Source organism: Gymnoscopelus microlampas (assembly GCF_963454915.1).
Source record: "Gymnoscopelus microlampas genome assembly, chromosome: 3".
Lineage (NCBI taxonomy): Eukaryota > Metazoa > Chordata > Actinopteri > Myctophiformes > Myctophidae > Gymnoscopelus > Gymnoscopelus microlampas.
This window is the reverse complement of record NC_139940.1, coordinates 19,754,931-19,773,726: the sequence shown is the minus strand read 5'-3', so window position 1 is coordinate 19,773,726 and position 18,796 is coordinate 19,754,931. Positions and strand designations below refer to the sequence as shown.

Here is an 18,796-nt window from a genome sequence, read left to right as displayed (position 1 = left end):
GTATGTATGACGCTGTTTCCAGACGTATTCAGGATGAGTCTTATCAGGGTGGATACAGTTGCACATTGTGATTGCTTTGAAGTGACTGTTGAGATAATAGGAATGGGCGGGAGAGGAGACAATATCTTCACACCCTTTTAAGTATAACCCACTGATATTCCCCTATATTATCCTTATTATAATGATCATTATTCTATTCTATAATAGTTAGACGGGCAGTTACCTTGTATCTCCATATTTCAACTTATTTCGTTTTTTTGTAAATGAATGCCCTACTTCATCATACAAGAGTGTCGCACAAAAATAAAAATAACAGATTACAACCTCACAACATGTTGTGATGCGTTGTGAGCTTGTAGATCAGCTATTTTCCACCCGACATCGACAATATGTTTCTCATGTGATGTCATTATCACAGTTAAATCAGTATGTGTAAAATTGAATTTCTCCCTCCCAAAGCTCGGAAATGGAGAAACAAAGCTCTTATCTCTATTACAAATGAGAGACAGAATCTGGGGCTTGCTCCATTTGAGACAGACTTTCAGGGCTCATATACCGTGTGTACATTTACAACCCTCATTCCATTGTGGTTTTAACTGTTAAGCCTAATTTATACAAGTTTATACTACGATGGTGTGTCCCACACCAAAAATAGCTGATTATTTTCGCAGAAGGACACCATCACACGACAGAGTATAACTTAGGAATTAGGAACCAGATGATATGCCTGTGGCCCTTTAACCCATTAAAACCTGGAACGCATCTGTGTAACCAAGTCTTTAACCATTATTTTATACTTTGGCTATTCACACATAGCAGATATACAAGCTTATAGCGCTATGAGCTTGTGTATCTGCTATTTTTGAATGAGGTGACATTTAGCGTGCTGTTTTGGGTAGTGACAGGCTCAATGGTAGAACAGGTGACAGCCAATGGTTCTTAGAACAAAGCTCTTTATTTCCCAGTGACAACACACTGCTTGCCATGCCGTAAGTTGTAAATATACATTAGACCTGTCATGACAGAGGCTCTCTCCTGAATGGCTGATTTAAAGGGCTGTGTCAGCAGAAAGCCTTTTATGAGCGGAGGAGCACTCTGGATATCGTCGCTGTCGGGCAGAAACCTCTTATCTCCATATTTGAATATTTTTTGTGTTTTTTCGTAAATGAATGCCCTACTTGATCATACTACAGCGTGTCACAAAAACATCGAAATTAGCAGATCCATAAGCTCGAGACGCGGTGCGAAGCGACAAGTTTTGAGAATTTGAATCCTGAAAAGTAACAGTTTTGGACATATAAGGTTTCCACCCCACAGAGACGTTATCATGTCCATAGTGCTCGCACAGAGCGGTTATTGACCCTCTATCAACCCTTTCATGTGCTCAAAAACGTCATGTCATCTGCGTTGTTATTATTAGCATAAATAGCGTAGCTCAAACAATGCTATACATGGACTTCTCAAGGTTATGGTAACGATTCAAAGTCAGGTCGTAAAGCCATGGATGAGCCCCATGCCAGGACGATCAAACATGAAATTGATGAGTGGCACTCCTCTCCAGAAGTTTAACTTTTTCTGCTAGAAATGCGCTGAGCGCTATCTGCCAAAGAACGCTGGATGCCCAGAATGTTGAAACGCGACGCTTGGCGCTGGGAAGAGGAGCGCTTCAGTGTGTCTTTGACATAAAAATGCATGGCAGAAAGGCACTGCCGTGCGCCTTTCAGCGCCTCAGCTGAGTCCAATTCATTTGACTATGAATTACATAAATTGTGTCATTCAATTTTCACTATTAATGACACAGTAACTGGGCTCCCCTGCTACCGAACAAACACTCTATAGCAGTGATTTCTATTGAAATACAGAGCTTACATTTTTTAACACACCAGCCCCCCCAAAAAACAGTTTTGGGGGGGCTTTTGCAGTCATATGCACATGTATGATGTTTGCAGTAATATCAACATGTATACCTACATTGTGCATTATACATGTCAGTCACTGACATGTGGTCATGTACAGTGCCAGTGTGTGTGTGTGTGTGTGTGTGTGTGTGTGTGTGTGTGTGTGTGTGTGTGTGTGTGTGTGTGTGTGTGTGTGTGAACGTGCGTGCATGTGTGCATGTGTGCGCGCGTGCGTGCATGTGTGCACGCATGCGTGCGTGCACGTCTTTCCATGTATTTGTTCTGCTCAGTCACGTACAAACAAAGCCTTCAACTGGACCCTAAACACCTGCTAACTAATGTACACACACATTCATGGTGTTGTCTTTCACTGATAAGGCTTAAGCTCCCCTCCCAAGGCCATGTACTCGCCTGACTCGCTCGCTCACACACACACACACACACACACACACACACACACACACACACACACACACACACACACACACACACACACACTCACAAATCCACACACACACAAATCCACACACACTAATCCACAATAAGCTTCAACACATATTCAAAGACATTGATGATGAGGCAGAACACATTAATGATATTTCACTTTCAAGTTATTGATTTACTCATTTATTTTCTTGGCCATTACATTCTGACCTTGATAAAACAGTATTCTCTAAAGCAGTGGTTCTCAAAACCTTTCAATTTCAAGGACCCCCCAGTTTGGTAAATGTTGGGCCACGGACCCCCATAACTGGAGTTAAGAGTTACAGACCTGTTACAGTAGCTTTAGTGTCTTACATTAACCACGTGCTGTTTACATTTCTGACTTATAAAGTATTCAATCAATCAAAAAAGGCTCTATTTGGTTCTTAACTATCAATAATTTAGCTGGGGACCCCCTGTAACCCCCCCAAAGACCCCCTCAAGGACCCCCCACTTTGAGAACCTAAATAAAGTAAAGCACTGTCGCACGATCTCCAGAGATGTATTTCATAACTGGGCTTCTCTTTGGACAAAGCCCTTTACAAAAAGGTATTACACAGTTATGTGGTCTTTTTTTTTCTCTTTCTTTCTTTTTTTCAGTGTGCGGCCTTCTGCTACCGACTGTCTCCTGTGTTTTTGTAACATACAGTCCACTGCTTTGTCTAGTCTTAGCCAAACAGATATTTGACAGACGCACTCTCCTATTGGGTGGGAGGAGAGCGGGGAGGCCTGTTGCCAGGGTCATTCCTAGTAGGATATCGTTGCTGTCAGCCAGGAAACCTCTTATGTCCATGTTTTAACTTTTTGTGTTTTTTCGTTAATTAACATCCGACTTGCTCATTCGACAAGCGTCGGACGAAAGCGTCCCAAGTAGCAGGTCCGCAAGCTCGAAACGCGGCGCGAAGCGACGCGTTTCGAGCTTGCCGATCTGCTACTTTTGCTGTTTTTCTTTTACTTGAATCCTGAAAAGTAACAGTTATGGACATGTGAGGTTTCCCACCCCAACAGAGACGATGTGCAGCTTGTACGTTTGGAGTGAACCGGAGCGTGAGCAAAGTTTGGGCAGGGGATTACCAGGCTCGCCTGTGAGACCGGACTGGACCGGGTAGCTTCCAGCCCCTCTCCCCAGTAACCCACCTAACGTCACTATGTTGCACGGCAACAGCGGTCATACATCATCTGTTAGCTTAGCTGCCATTGGTTTGATATTCTGTGGTGTCTCTACATTGGCCCTCATCCTCAGTGGTGGAAAAAGGTGCTCAAATGTTTTTTGCAATGCAGACATACTCTGCTGTTACAGGTAAAAGTCCTGTATTCAAAATGTACGTGAGTAAAAGTGTTGGTATCAAAATGTACTTAACGCACCAAAAGTAAAAGTAGCCTACTCAATTTGTCCAAAAGAATTATAATAGCTGACCTACAAGCTCATAATGTGCCGCATCACTACGCGTTGTGAGCTTGTAGGTCAGCTATTTTCGAATAGATGATGTATAAAGGTTAATTTGTATGTTTTGTAACTTGTTACTAAAGTTTACAAATAATTGTAGTGGAGTGAAAAGTATAATAGGCCTATTTGAGATGTAGTGGAGTATGAAGTGTCGAAAAATGGAAATACTCAAGTAAAGTAAAAGTACCTAAAATTGTACTGAAGTACAGTACCTACGTTACTTTACACCTCTGCTCATCCTAGACTTCCAGTCAAGAGTTAAGGTGACTTGGTGAAATTGGCCTTGACATTCCTCTTCCTATAGTATCTTACAGTCTGACATGTTTTGGGGTAACACATTAGGGAATATTATCACAGATATGTCAAATAACACATTACTTTATAGTTTGTTAAGCTTTTCTAAATTCATGCACACTAATAACAGCGGTTTGCTATGTATTAGTGATGTGCCGATACCACATTTCTTCAATTCGATACGATACCGATATTTTTGGGGCCGATTTTCCGATACCAATATCGATACCGGAACCGGAAACAGAAAACGGAACCGGAAATGGCCGTAAGCCGGAAACGGAAATACAAAAACGGAACCGTAAATGGTCGTAAGCCGGAAACGGAAGTATATTAAAAAGTATCTGTACTTTTTTTTTAGTATCGATACCCAAGCGATACTCAGACAATCGATCGATATATCGATACCAGTATCGATATGCACATCACTACTATTTGTACTTTTATTAGGCTTCTCAAATTATACCCTGTGCCAATAGAAGGTGCAGGAGTTGTTTGTGTTTCATCATGATATTTCCATTTATGCTGCTAAAATAACAAATAACATTATCGTGGAATTCTTCTCCATTTCAATTAGCCTCCCCTCATCCATTTAATATTAGACCTAGTTGCCTTAAGTATCATTTGAGGGTATTTTGTGAAAGTAACGCAACACTAATTGTGTTACTTTCACAACACATTACTTTGCACAGAAAGTACTATTGTTATTAATTTGAAAATGTGAAAGTACAGTAGTAAGTAATGAATACATTACATTTGAATGTAACTTCCCCAACATTGTGAGCCTGGTTTTTAAGACAAACAGCAAACGACGAGTGTTGAAAGGGTTAAGAGAACCAGAGAAGAGCATTTCTGCAGAGTCATTTAGGTTGACCTATATAGCAGCGTTTACGGTATCTGGATATATTTTCAATATGCCACTCAGCCAAAATCCCTCCGGATCATTATAGACTGAGAATGGAATACATCACTGACTAATCCCTTCATTGCTCTGCAGCACTAAAATACTCTGTAAACAACAGTATTTAGGCCATTGTCCTCACTGGGGGTGGTGGTGATTTCCTTGAATCTCTCTCTCTCTCTCTCTCTCTCTCTCTCTCTCTCTCTCTCTCTCTCTCTCTCTCTCTCTCTCTCTCTCTCTCCCTCCCCCCCTCTCTCTCTCTCAGGACCCGAGTCAGTCATGACTGTGGTATTTGGGAATTTTATTAACAGAGTGGGGTTCTTAGTCACAGGGTCCTAGCATGGGGGGGAATGGATCTTTTGCCAGGAAGCCAGGATAGTACAGTAGGTTCAAAGCCCTGTGAGAACAGGCCTGCGGACTGGACTTCAACATGGACTAGATCCAATCTCTCTCCTCTCCTCTCCTCTCACATGCCTGCACACACGTATGCAAATCCCCTCACCCTCCTCATGGGGGCCGATGTTGGAGAAAGGATGTTGGGCCGGGGTTTTGGGTCAGCGGTTTTTGGATTCGGTCACGTCTTAACACAGAACGCTGGAGGTCAACACACTGACGTCATGGCCCTCTGTGAGAGCCAAGGGTTCCGTGGCATCAAGAGTTCACTTTAAGCCATCTACTCACCGCTCTTAGATTGTTACTCTTACTGATCCCTTCTGACATGTCGATACTACAAGACCCCAAAACCAAAACAAGACCCCTTTTTTGAAGTAATCCGTATTTATGTATCAGGGCTTTGGAACCTTTGCGAATGTACCGTTCCCATCCGTGCTGTGTGTGTGTGTGTGTGTGTGTGTGTGTGTGTGTGTGTGTGTGTGTGTGTGTGTGTGTGTGTGTGTGTGTGTGTGTGTGTGTGTGTGTGTGTGTGTGTGTGTGTGTGTGTGTGTGTGTGTGTGTGTGTGTGTGTGTGTGTGTGTGTGCGTGCGTGCGTGCGTGCGTGCGTGCGTGCGTGCGTGCGTGCGTGCGTGCGTGCGTGCGTGCGTGCGTGCGTGAGCTACCTAATCTTAACTGATTGCTGTCAGGCTGGTTGTTTTTGCTCCAACCCACGTCTCTCCTGAGACCATAAATACACTTGTAGTTAGTAGGAAGGCCTGACCAAAGCTGCCTGCCTGCATGGGAGTGCAGCCGTGGGGGGAAATAATCTACCTCTGGAACACCCTGGATTATCCACCCCAGCTACCAAGACAGACTGTGTCTTAGGGCTTCAACTATCTATCATTTTCTTAGCGAATTGTCTTTCGGTTACTTTTCCGATTAATCGAATAATTGAGAAGCGCTTTTTTTTTGGTAAACAAAATGCATTGATTCATAGCAGATCTACAAGCTTATGCCACGTCGCATCACGATGTGTTATGAGTTTATAGATCTGCTATGTTTGATTTTATTACATTTATTATTTTTCATAATCAATTAAATCAATTAGTTCAATTAACTGTTGCACCCTATAGTCTGGATGTCTGTTTGGACATCCAGGATTTAATATTATTGGTCAAACCATTGCTGGAAAAATATATTATATATTTCTTCTGTGTATATTTCTCTGTGAAGTCTTTACATCCGAAACAATGACATGAAAAGTGTTGTTTCACGTTTTCAGGCATACGTGATGTAGACATAGGGTACTTTTTTTTTGCCCCACTATATTATTGATCTCCTCATATCAGAACAATAGGATTTAGGTTGAAAATTCATTTTTCCTTTAATCAGTCTCAATAATGTTTTGTGACCTACTTTTCTGCAGTCATTTACCGAAATCGTGGTTTAGATGATACGAATGAAGTGGGAAAAATAGCAATAAACAGCTGCTGACAGCTGCTGGATTCACTTTGAAACCAAAGGCTGACATCAGACGTCACAGGCGCTCGCTTTCCCGTCCGTATGAGTCATGCCTTGTCTCGCTCAGCAGCCTGGCAAGCGCGGCCAGCACATACCTGGCTGCCACTGTGCAGATAAGGCTGAGGTCATACTGTAGCAGTCCTTTTCAACTCCTTGCTTTTCTTGAAGTGATTTTTATCGCAGGTGCTGGTCACGGGCTGTCGGTAACGTGTCTGCAACACTTCAGCAAACGTTGCGCCCAATCTAAAAGGCACAGGTATTAAACCACAGCCTTTGCAAGTTTAACGGCATGAACCCCTAGCGTTCCCTATTTCTGGGCATTGTCACGTCATAATAGGTGAACATTCAGAGGAAATAGGTGAACATTTGGAGAAAATATGCAATCTTTTGGCAAGCTAGCGGATCAGCTCACAATGCGTTGCGTTGCTATTGTTGCTATTAGACGTACAACAAAGTATGTCGGGTTTAAGTGGTTAACTCCTATACATACACGCAGTACCATGATACAACAGCTGCTTATCGTCTCTGATCGAGTATTCATTTCATTTATGAAAAAAACATAACAGAATATGGAGATAAGAGGTTTCTGCCTGACAGCAACGTTATGCTGAAATGTTTTCCGCTACAGTACCTCCAGATGGATACCTTCTCTAACCTGAGACGTCGGGTCCAAAAGGGGGTATCCATTCCATTCCCTCATTAGATGGAGAGATATGGGAGTCCAGTGATGTGAGCCAGTGTATACACACGGCCACAAGGCTACCTAATATTTACTCTGGCTAATTTATGTCTAAAGGCCAATGCGGGGTGCTGAGAGCGACTCACCAGATTGGTGTAAGGCGGTGTCGCGTTAGCACGGAGCACGTCACAGGGTTATTTATGAGGAATGGGGAACAGGTGAGGTGGTCTGTTGGATCTTTCTTGACTCCCGGCCCCCCACCCCAACTCATTAAGAGCTTTTATCTCACAGAGGGCTCAGACGGATGAAACGTGAGACTCTGGGACTGATGTTGTCTTTGATGATGTATCCTGTGTGATTTGGCTATTATTCTAGCCTCCTTTGTCTGTCTGTCAACTTTCCTGTGTGTGTGTGTATGTGTGTGTTTGTGTGTGCGTGTGACATGTGTGCGTGTGTGCGACTGTGCGTGTGTTCCTGTGTGTGTGTGTGTGTGTGTGTGTGTGTGTGTGTGTGTGTGTGTGTGTGTGTGTGTGTGCTTTTATGTATGTACTGTGTCTGCGCAGTTACATTTCAGAATGTGTAGGTATTTCATGAGTATATCAGCATGCTTGTGCGTGTCTATGTATCTCTCTCTGTGTGTGTGTGTGTGTGTGTGTGTGTGTGTGTGTGTGTGTGTGCGTGCGTGCGTGCGTGCGTGCGTGCGTGCGTGCGCGCGCGCGCGTGTGTGTGTGTGTGGAATATCACAATGTGTATACAGTACACATTACACATGCATACTTTCCTCACAGGAGCATGCTGTATTTTGCGTGTGCGTGTGCATGAGTGTGTAAGTCAGGCAGCGCAGGACCTCAGGGTGAAGTTTGATTGATTATGATATCAGGGGTGGTTATTATTTTTATTCTCCCTCCTGGGTGGAGGTGGAACTCCCTCCCCGGCACAGCACTCTGCTAGAGGGCTGTATCACTTATCACCAGGCTCTCCTCCAGCCATGCTGTAATGTTTTGGCAACCCAACCCGGTATTGTTGCCACAATGCTCCCCACAATATTATTCTGTCACTTTGTTGTGTGTTCAGGCTATGATCAAGGGGCCAATCAAACACCAACCAAGTGTGTATCTAGTGTACATTTCCTTGTCAAGGACTCCCATATTAATATTATGTGTTTGGCCGAGGACCACCATCTGAAAATATTGTGTTCCAGGGAGACCCCCTATACAAGATTTGTGTTGTTCAAAATTGTTCACATTCCTTTCAAGATTTTTCGACAATAGCTGATCAATCACCACGTCGCGTTGTTCAAATAACCGATGAGTATAGGGTTCAAGTGGCTCAAAAAAAATAATGCTATGTTAACCATAGCTCTCTCTCTCTCTCTCTCACTCACACACACACACACACACACACACACACACACACACACACACACACACACACACACACACACACACACACACACACACACACACACACACACACACACACACACACACACACACACACACACACACACACACACACACACTCTCTCTCTCTTCTTGACTTTTCTGTCTCATTTGGTGGTATATGATATACTGTACAGTACCATACCACTCACTCTAATATTTGAGTGTAAAAAGTGATCCCCAAGGGTCTCAAGAGTTCAATTAGCAGTCGGTGTATTATCTTGTTCCCAGTGAACCATGTTAAAGCTGTATTTCTTTGTTATTTCTTTCTATCTCTCTCTCTCTCTCTCTCTCTCACTCTGTCTCTCTCTCTCCCTTCCCTGTGCACATCACTTTCATCGCTCGGCAATAAAACTTAATAGGCGTTTTGTACCTCTCATGAAAGTCTTGTCTTTCTCTGTCTCTTGTTCCGTGTCTCTCTCACCCTTTTCATCTATGTCTGTATATCTCTCTCCCCCCACCTACTCTTCTTTCTCCTCATTTTATTTTGGTGTAAATCCCATGAGCGGTGCAGGCAGTTGTACTTGCAGTATAAATATTGGCAGAGAAACCCTACACTAATGGCATCCTATACTTCTGTTCAGGGGAGGCTTGAAGCGACGGAAACTTTTCCTCGCGCCTCTCCCTCCTTTTCCCCTCCCACTGTCTCTCTGTCCTCCCCCAGCTGTCCTCATCGTCCACGCTGTCGCTCAATTTATACTCCATTGTACGCCGGTGTCACTCGCTGAAAATAGAGCTTGCAACGTGTCGCAATCGTCTCACGTAGTGAGTTTGTAGATAAGCAGTAAGCTGTATTTTCGTATGAAAAGTTAGTGTACCGTAAGTGATATTTTTTGGTTAGAACAAAGCGCTTTTGGGTTATTATTTTTTTTGTTGTGAAAAGCATAAAGATTTATATTCAGATTTAGTAATCATTGCTGTAGAGTTTGGTTCAGTGACAGTTTTGTTCTTTCCATCTCTTTAATAAACAGAAAATACATTTTAGTTGGGTTGTCAATTTCATAATAGTACCCATTTGTATCAGCTTATTTTTCTAGTGTTCCAGTTTCAATTTCACTTGTTTATCCTGCAAGGTGTATAAGTTGTCTGTCCTGATTGGATACAATTGGTAATCCGACCTGAAAATGCATTTTCTGTTAGGGTTTTCTAAAGAGCTGGAGAGACAGAGAGACACCTGAACAAACACTCTTGTCCCTGTAGCAATGATTGCTATCAGAATATAGAGCTATTTGACACTTATTTTAACAAAAGAAAATCACTTACTGCTTTAATTAGCTGTATGTGTGCTTGCTTATTGTAAGTCGCTCTAGTTAAGAGCGTCTGCTAAATGCCTAAAATGTAAATCGTCTCTACCTCATATGTCCAAAACTGTTACTTTTCAGGATTCAATAAAAAAAATAGCAAAAGTAGCAGATCGGCAAGCTCAGTTTCGAGCTTGCAGATCTCAGATGCAGATTTTTGATACTTTTTGTGTGATGCTGTAGTACGATCAAGTAGGACATTGATTTACCAAAAGAACATAAAAAATTGGAGATAAGAGGTTTCTGCTGAGTGGTGGCTCTAACGTTTGGCGTCTCCTGTGTTTCAGGTTTCGAGAAGGTGACGATGGCCGACCGCTTTGACTGTGACAACTGCAAAGAGTCGCTGTACGGCCGCAAGTACATCCAGTCGGAGGACAGCCCGTACTGCATCCCCTGTTACGACAGCCTGTTCTCCAACACATGTGATGAGTGCAAGGAGCTCATCGCCCACGACGCCAGGGTACACACACATCCTTCACCCATTAACCTGTTACCTGCTGTTTCTGTGCCAGTGGTTCCCAAACAAACACTTCATGGATCGAACTCGGAGACAATCAATCAACCCTGATTTTGGTTTGTGAACCAATTTGTATGGGTTGCGAGTAATATCCCTGTTTTTGTTTCCTACATTTGTTTTGATTACTATTAAAGAAAAAAAAACATTTAAATATTTTTTTCCACAAATGTAAAACAGGTTTTTTTTTTTCTTCTTCAAAACAGTCAACAAAATTAATACATTTTAAAAAAACGTTTAAGAAGTAGGCTATTTTCACTAGTTTGGGTCCCAGGGAGACATCACATTTCTCTTTTGGGTCTTGAGCTAAAAGGGTTTCTGGGAACCACTTTTATAAACAGTAAAAAGGAAGTAGGGAGGGAGAAGGAAATATGAAGGAAATATGAATTATGAAATTAGGAATTAAATTAAAACAGCATTCTTTGCAGCTGAGATCATTTGGACGTAAGACATATTTGAATTAGTGCTAAATGTCCAGCCCTCCTCTAAAATAGATATATAGCGTTTTGGAATGGAATTATATTGTGGGATGAATTACGTAGTTTTACCATGGGTTATGCGTTTTATTTAACATAACAAGAGGCTAAACAAAGTAAACTATAAACATAAACTATGGCAGCTGTTAGTCAGCCCTCCATACTGTACTGTAGTAACGTCAAAGTCATTTATCTTTTTACTGTGTTTTGACACGGTCTTAAATGGCTAAAACAGAAGTTGTCCCCCCATGTTAATGGTGTATAATACATGGTAAATGAGGCGTGTTCAATATATTTTGTGTGGCAAGACACAGTAAAGGCCAATTTAACACGCAATTACACAGGCAATTTCCACCAAGTCCATGTTAGCCAATGGCTAATTTTGTTTCAGATCGTAAAAAAAAATGCCGCATGAGAAAACGTCTCCTTCTTCGCCCACAATCAAGTAAAGTTTTAATCTTCCCTTAATGGAAAACCCAAACAAGACGCAGGTCATTTGTGATGTGAATAGACTATTCTTTATAGTTTCAGTTGACAGAGGGTGGCATGCTGTCCAGTGGTTCTCAAAGTGGGGTCCGGGGACCCCCAGGGGTCCTTGGGGGATTCCAGGGTGTCCCCAACAAAATGTGTTAATACAGCGTCAGCGTCAGACTCATTTTAACTACTTTATCCATTTATATGTTGGCTATTAAAAACTAGCAGATTTATTGGAAAACAAATTTCTCTTCTGGGGGTCCCTGGCACAAAACATTTTCAGATGGGGGTCGGCGGCCAAATGCATATCAATTTGGGGGTCCTTGACATGAAAAAGTTTGAGAACCACTGTGCTAGTCGGTCACTACCATGCTTGGGTATGGAAGCCAATGACTTAGCAACACTCTCACAACCAGCGGACTGTTTGTCTTGGCTCTGAGTCCCACAGACAATAAATTCAACCTCATCCCTGTCAGGACCTCTTTTACGCACAAAAGCACACACGCTCACATATGTGTGCACGCACACACGCGCATGCACGCACGTGTGCACACACACACACACACACACACACACACACACGTGATTACTGTCCGCGTGGATATTTCATCATGTGTTTAACACAGACCAACCTCTCCTCTCCTCTCCTCTCCTCTCCTCTCCTCTCCTCTCCTCTCCTCTCCTCTCCGCTGTAACCAGAACCCTCTGTTGCTGTGGAGTCTTCCAGCCTCTCTCTCATTAGTCTATACGAGATGACCTACACATTCATATAGAGTCAAATTAACCCTTTAGCCTACACACTGCTAAATGAAGTCTCTCATTTCTCTACTTCTTTAACCCATTCAATCCGGGAATGCATCTGTGTCATTTTAGATTTATTTGGCTATTCAAAAATAGCGCTATGAGCTTGTAGATCTGCTATTTTTGAAAAATCGTGAAAATGTGTGCAAATATTTTAATATATACATTTTTAACTTTTGGGTGGTCCTTGAAATGAAAAAGTTTGAGAACCACTGATATTATAGCAACATACATACTTTTTTTTCAAAAAACTTTTAGGATTTAGAAGACTTTTGTAGAATCCCCAGAAGCAAAGATTTGAGTTAAAAATGTTTGCTTTAAAAAATACATATATTCAAAGATTTGCACAAATCTTCACGATTTAAATAAAGAAAATGCTGATCTGCAAGCACGTAGCACGGTACTCTGTGCCGCGCTATGAGCTTTTAGAATAGCCCAAAGTATAAAATAATGGTTATACTGTAGCTAAAATTCTAAAATGACACAGCTACAGTATGCGTTCCCGTATTGAATGGGTTAATAATTCATATTCACCTGCTTTGTGCAAGCCGGTATCCCGTCATCTACCATCTGGTGTGGCAATAACCTGGGCACAATACGCTAGTATGCAATATACTGCAATAGTGTGCACGGTATTGCACTATATTATCACATCTCATTTCACTGTTCAGTCAACTGACTGAACCTTACTCTGCGACGTTGTATTGTCCTCACTATGTCCATCACTTGTCGTAACGCAGTCACGCACTTTGTTGTGCGTTTATTGCCCTTGGTGAATAAAGTCAGTGATTCCGAGTCTAATTCTGATGTAGACCTACAAGTCAGACTCAACTAGAGACTGGTGAAAACCTCCCAGCCTTCGTTGCTAGAACTGGGTATAGTGCAGGGGTCTTCAACAGGGGGTCCGGGACCCCTAGGGGGTCCTCAGAGTAACTACAGGGGGTCATTAACCACTTGAACCGTAGAATCCTTATTCTGAGGGGAACATTACCCAAAAATAGCAGATCTACAAGCTCACAATGCCTGGTGTTGTGAGCTTGTAGATCGGCTACTTTTGGCAAAGAGGTTTGGTATAGTGGGGGAAGAGGAGCAAATCAAGTACTAAATATAGCTGCAAGCAGCAATTAGCGGTTTCGAGAATAATGGCAGACTGGCAGACTGTGACAAGAGTGGCAGACTGGCAGACTGGCAGACTTTGACAGAGTGGCAGACTGGCAGACTGGCAGACTGGCAGACTGGCAGACTTTGACAGAGTGGCAGACTGGCAGACTGTGACAGAGTGGCAGACTGGCAGACTGGCAGACTGTGACAGACTGTGGCAGACTGGCAGACAGACAGACTGTGGCAGACTGGCAGACTGGCAGACAGACAGACAGACAGTGACAGAGTGGCAGACTGTGACAGAGTGAGAGAGAGAGAGAGAGAGAGAGAGAGAGAGAGAGAGAGAGAGAGAGAGAGAGAGAGAGAGAGAGAGAGAGAGAGAGAGAGAGAGAGAGAGAGAGAGAGAGAGAGAGAGAGACAGAGAGAGAGAGAGAGAGAGAGAGAGAGCAAAGTGCACATGTCTGAATTAACAGGGTCATGTTTTGCATAATGCAATTTAAATGTAAACTGTGACAAGTGGGGTTTGAGCCGTGGACCTTTGGCACATGAGACTAACACTGTATTGATCAAGCTATTCAATCCACAGCCTTGGTCAGTGAGAAGGGAGAATCCAACAAAACAAAACAAAACAAAAGAGGGAATGAAGTACATCATACATTGAAAACAAGTACTCTCAATAAGCGTTTCATTTAACAATTGCATGTTTATTCATTGATACAGTCATGTTGTGTGTAATGCAATTGAGTTGAGGTCTGCATGAGGTGAGATTTGAACCGGCGACGCTCTGGTATCAAGGCAGATGATTAAGCCATTGGGCCAACAGACCCGAACTGATGAAAAGGGAGTTCACACACATGACACACTTTCACGCAAATTGCTCAGAAATACTGGATTTAAATGTTTTTCAAACTGCTCAAAATTGCAGACAATCTAAGGGCGGAGTTTACTGGTTAACAATTGCACATGCATTCATTGATACAGTCATGTTGTGTGCAATGCAATTATAATGAATTCTACATGACGTGGGATTCGAACCAGGAACCCTGTGGTTTCAAGGCAGATGATTAAGCCATTGGGCCAACAGACCTGTACTAGTGAAAAGGGAGTTCACACACATGACACACTTTCACGCAAATTGCTCAGAAATCCTTGGTTTAAATGTTTTTCAAACTGCTCAATATATTTCGGAATGGAAACTAGTGGAAAATAGTCGATCTACAAGCTCACAACGCGTTGCTATCTAAAAAGGTGTGAGATTGTAGATCGGCTATTTTCACAAGAAAGTATGTCATACATAAAAAAAAACTACTCTCAAAAGCATTTCGTGTTATTGTCTAAACATTGCACTTGTCTGAATTAACAGGGTCATGTTTTGTACAATTCAATTTAAATGTGAACTGTAATAAGTGGGATTCGAACCAGGGACCTTCGGCACATGAGACTCACACTCTACTGGTGGAGCTATCCAATACACAGCCTTAGACAGTGAAAAGGGAGAATCCAACAAAACAAAACAAAAGCGCGAATGAAGTACGTCATACATTGAAAAGAACTACTTTCAAGTATGCATTTCTCGTCATCTTTAACAATTGCACATGTATTCATTGGTATAGTCATGTTGTGTGCAATGCAATTATAATTAAGTCTACCTGAGGTGGGATTCGAACCGGCTACCCTATGGTTTCAATGGTTTCAAGGCAGATGATTAAGCGATCAAGCTATTGAACCAACACACCTGAACCTGTGAAAAAGGGCCTCAAACATGTATTTGACACAGTTTCATGCAAATTGCTCAGAAATCCTGGATTTAAATGTTTTTCAAACTGCTCAAAATTGCAGACAATCTAAGGGCAGAGCTTACTGGTCAAAGTGATACATGTGTTCCTCATGAGTCAAGGCACATGTGTAAGCAGGTTTAACGGCTGTCGGCCAAACGAGGCATGACTTTTGCCTGTTTAAAGTTTGCATTTTCAAAAAATTGCTATAGCGCCCCCCTTTGACCAATTGGAGTAAGATTGGTTTCAGTGATACTTGGAAGGACCCTCTACAATATTGCAAAGTGTCAAACAAATGTGAGTCTGCATGTATGTGTTAGGGGCAGATGAATAATTTAAAAAAAGCTGCAATTTTCATTGGCTTATAAAAGCTTAACGTTTTCACTTATGGAAAATCCGCTAAGTTACGTTTGTCGGCATTGGTCCAAAGTTCATGTGTATACAGTTTCGTACAGATTGCTCATAAATCCCAGGAGAAGTGATTTTTTTACTGCTTTTTACTGCTTTTCATAGAATTCGAAATGGTGGGAGATCTAAAGGTCAGAGGTCAAAAGTCAGAGTGTGAAAGTTGTTAGGCATGAGGAGACGCATGTGTGCATCGAAGTTTCATGGCTGTGGGTCAAACAGGGCATGAGTTGTACCTGTTCAAAGTTGGCATATTTCAATTGAGTGCTACAGCGCCACCCTTTGGCCAATGTTTGTGAGTTTCGGGTTTTCGCCGTTTGGCATAGCCCTCTACCATATTGCCGAATTTCATAAAAAGTGACCACGCGGTTAGGCCAGAACTGGCAAAACCGGCGGAAGAATAATAATAATGAAAGTGTAGAGATGTAATAGCTTTCGAAGCCTTACAGGCTCTCGAAACCTAATAATTGAAGGTTTAAGTGGTTAAAGGTAGGGTAAGTGATTTGCTTTGGTTAAAATAAGTGTTAAATAGCTCTATATTCTGATAGTACTCATTGCTATAGAGTGTTTGTTCAGTATTAGGAGTCTCCTTGTCTCTCCACCTCTTAAAAAAAGAAAATGCATTTTCGTTTCAGTTTCAGTTTCAGTATCCAATCAGGATACAGAACTCAATCAGGATACAGATTAAACAAGTGAAATTGGAAGTGATGACACTAAGAAATGAGCAGACAAAATTGGAACTGGAACACTATACAAATTAAGCTTAAAAATGGGTACTTTCTCCTGATTGGCTGAGATTTTGACACCTACCAAAAAATGTATTTTCTGTTTATTAAAGAGCTGGAGAGACAGGGAGACATCTGTTACTGAAAAAACACTTTATAGCAATGATTACTATCAGAATATAGTATTTAAACCTTTTAACAAAATACTTTTTGTTTTAACCAAAAAATATCACTTACCCTACGTACCTTTAAATGTCTGAAATGAACAAAAACCCTAAGTTTACACAACACTCATGATAGTCAATGAAGCTATATATGAAACTTATGAAAAAGTGTAATCTGCAACACAATTGTAAACGATGCAGTGGGGGTCCCTGCTTCATCTCTCTCTCAATTAGGGGGTGAAAAACGTTGAAAACCCCTGGTATAGTGAGTTTAAAAATCAACAACTGAAGAACCAAGAACCAATCCAGAGTTAGGTTGGTACTTTAGTGTTGATGATGTGATTGGTTCCCAGAGCACTGGGCTTATACAGCCGTTCTCCCCTACTGTTCTAGCGACTACCTTGGATTTCGATGTCACCAGATGTATCCGTAGGCGGAGATGACGAGATCTACTGTACGATCGTCATGATGCAATAGGGGTGCAACAGTAAATCCAATGCATCGATTTCTGTTCTAAAAGAGAATCGATAATTTAATAAAAATAGATTAAAGGTAGGCTAAAGTGATATTCCTATTGTTAAAATAAGTGTTAAATAACTATATAATCTGATAGTAATCATTGCTATACAGAGTGTATGTTCAGTAACAGGAGTCTCCATGTCTCTCCAGCTCTTTAATAAACAGAAAATACATTTTCAATCAGGAGAGAGAACTCACACAGGATGCAGGATAAACAAGTGAAATTGGAAGTGATGACAGAAAGAAGTGAGCGGCCAAAATTGGAGCTGGAACACTATTAAATTGAAGCTGATAAATGGGCACTCTCTCCTGATTTGCAATCCACCTGAAAATGTATTTTCTGTTTATTAAAAAGCTGGAGAGATGGGGGTGGGGTTGTGGTTGAGTAAACACTCTACAGCAATGGATAGTATCAGAATATAGTGCTTTAACCTTTTAACCAAAAACTCTTTGACCCCAAAAAATATCACCCAACCTGTAATAACCAATCCCTCTTTTCATGATGCAAATCATGATACTTTTCCCCTGATTATGACCTCTGCCCCCTGTCGTGGAATTCTGGATCAATCGGTAATTGATGAGACAATAGGAGTCGAGACAATATTCTAGGTGGTGATGGATATGCTTTAATTTACATGATTTCATTGGTAGAAGTACGTTAGACACACAGTCTGACACAGATCGGTGGTACGGTAGTTCTGCCAACGAGCACAGGCCTCAGACAATAGTCATACTAGCTGCTACAAGGACAAGCTGAACCATAACAGGCAGGCTGTAACAAAAACAATCAGGCCCAGCAGAGACATCTTGGCTCCTACTGGCTACCAAATATCATGTCATATCATACTATAAGTGATGGTCAAATATAAAGGTTAGATATAAACAACCATAATAACAATACAGTATAATGTATAATTATACATTATACTATAAAAAACCTCACTCAAAACCCACCTATTCAGGATAACTTTTCCCAGCTGAGGTCTAGTTAAGAACCCATGCTTATTGTTTATTTTTTTCTTAATAAAGTTGGTTCCTTCCTTTTCTTTATGTAAAGCAAAGTTGGGTACTTAGAAAAGCGCTATATAACTCTGAGCTATTTTTATTATTATTGTCTCCGCCAGGCCGAAGGCATGGCGAGAGAGTATGTTTTACCGTCCGTCCGTCCGTCCGTCCGTGTGTCCTTCTGTCTGTGAGCAGCTAATCTCCGGCACCGTTGGCCCGGTCGCTCTGAAACTGTGCACACACACTCCCTGGATGCCAATTCAGAACCTCTGCCCCAATTTTTTCACATGGGCCTGTTATAGTGCCACCAGGAGGCCGATTTGTGCAAAACCTATTTTTTTTACATTACTCCTACAGATTTTATCCAAACGTCATGCAAATCGGTACACAGTACAGATTTTATCCAAACGTCATGCAAATCGGTACACAGTATCTCTATAGTCATGTGATCAACACGGATCTGTCCGATTTCCCATATTCCACCTCCTTGCCTATGGTTGGC

The 18,796-nt window shown here is 41.8% G+C and overlaps 1 protein-coding gene across 1 annotated transcript in view; it reads left to right on the top strand.

The window, feature by feature from the left end:
• Positions 1-18,796, top strand: part of fhl3a (four and a half LIM domains 3a) — a 57,733-nt gene that overhangs the window by 28,331 nt on the left and 10,606 nt on the right. Inside the window, exon 2 of the mRNA XM_084053589.1 lies at positions 10,623-10,795. Coding sequence (XP_083909715.1) covers positions 10,623-10,795 — 173 coding nt within the window. The remainder of the gene's footprint in view (positions 1-10,622; positions 10,796-18,796) is intronic.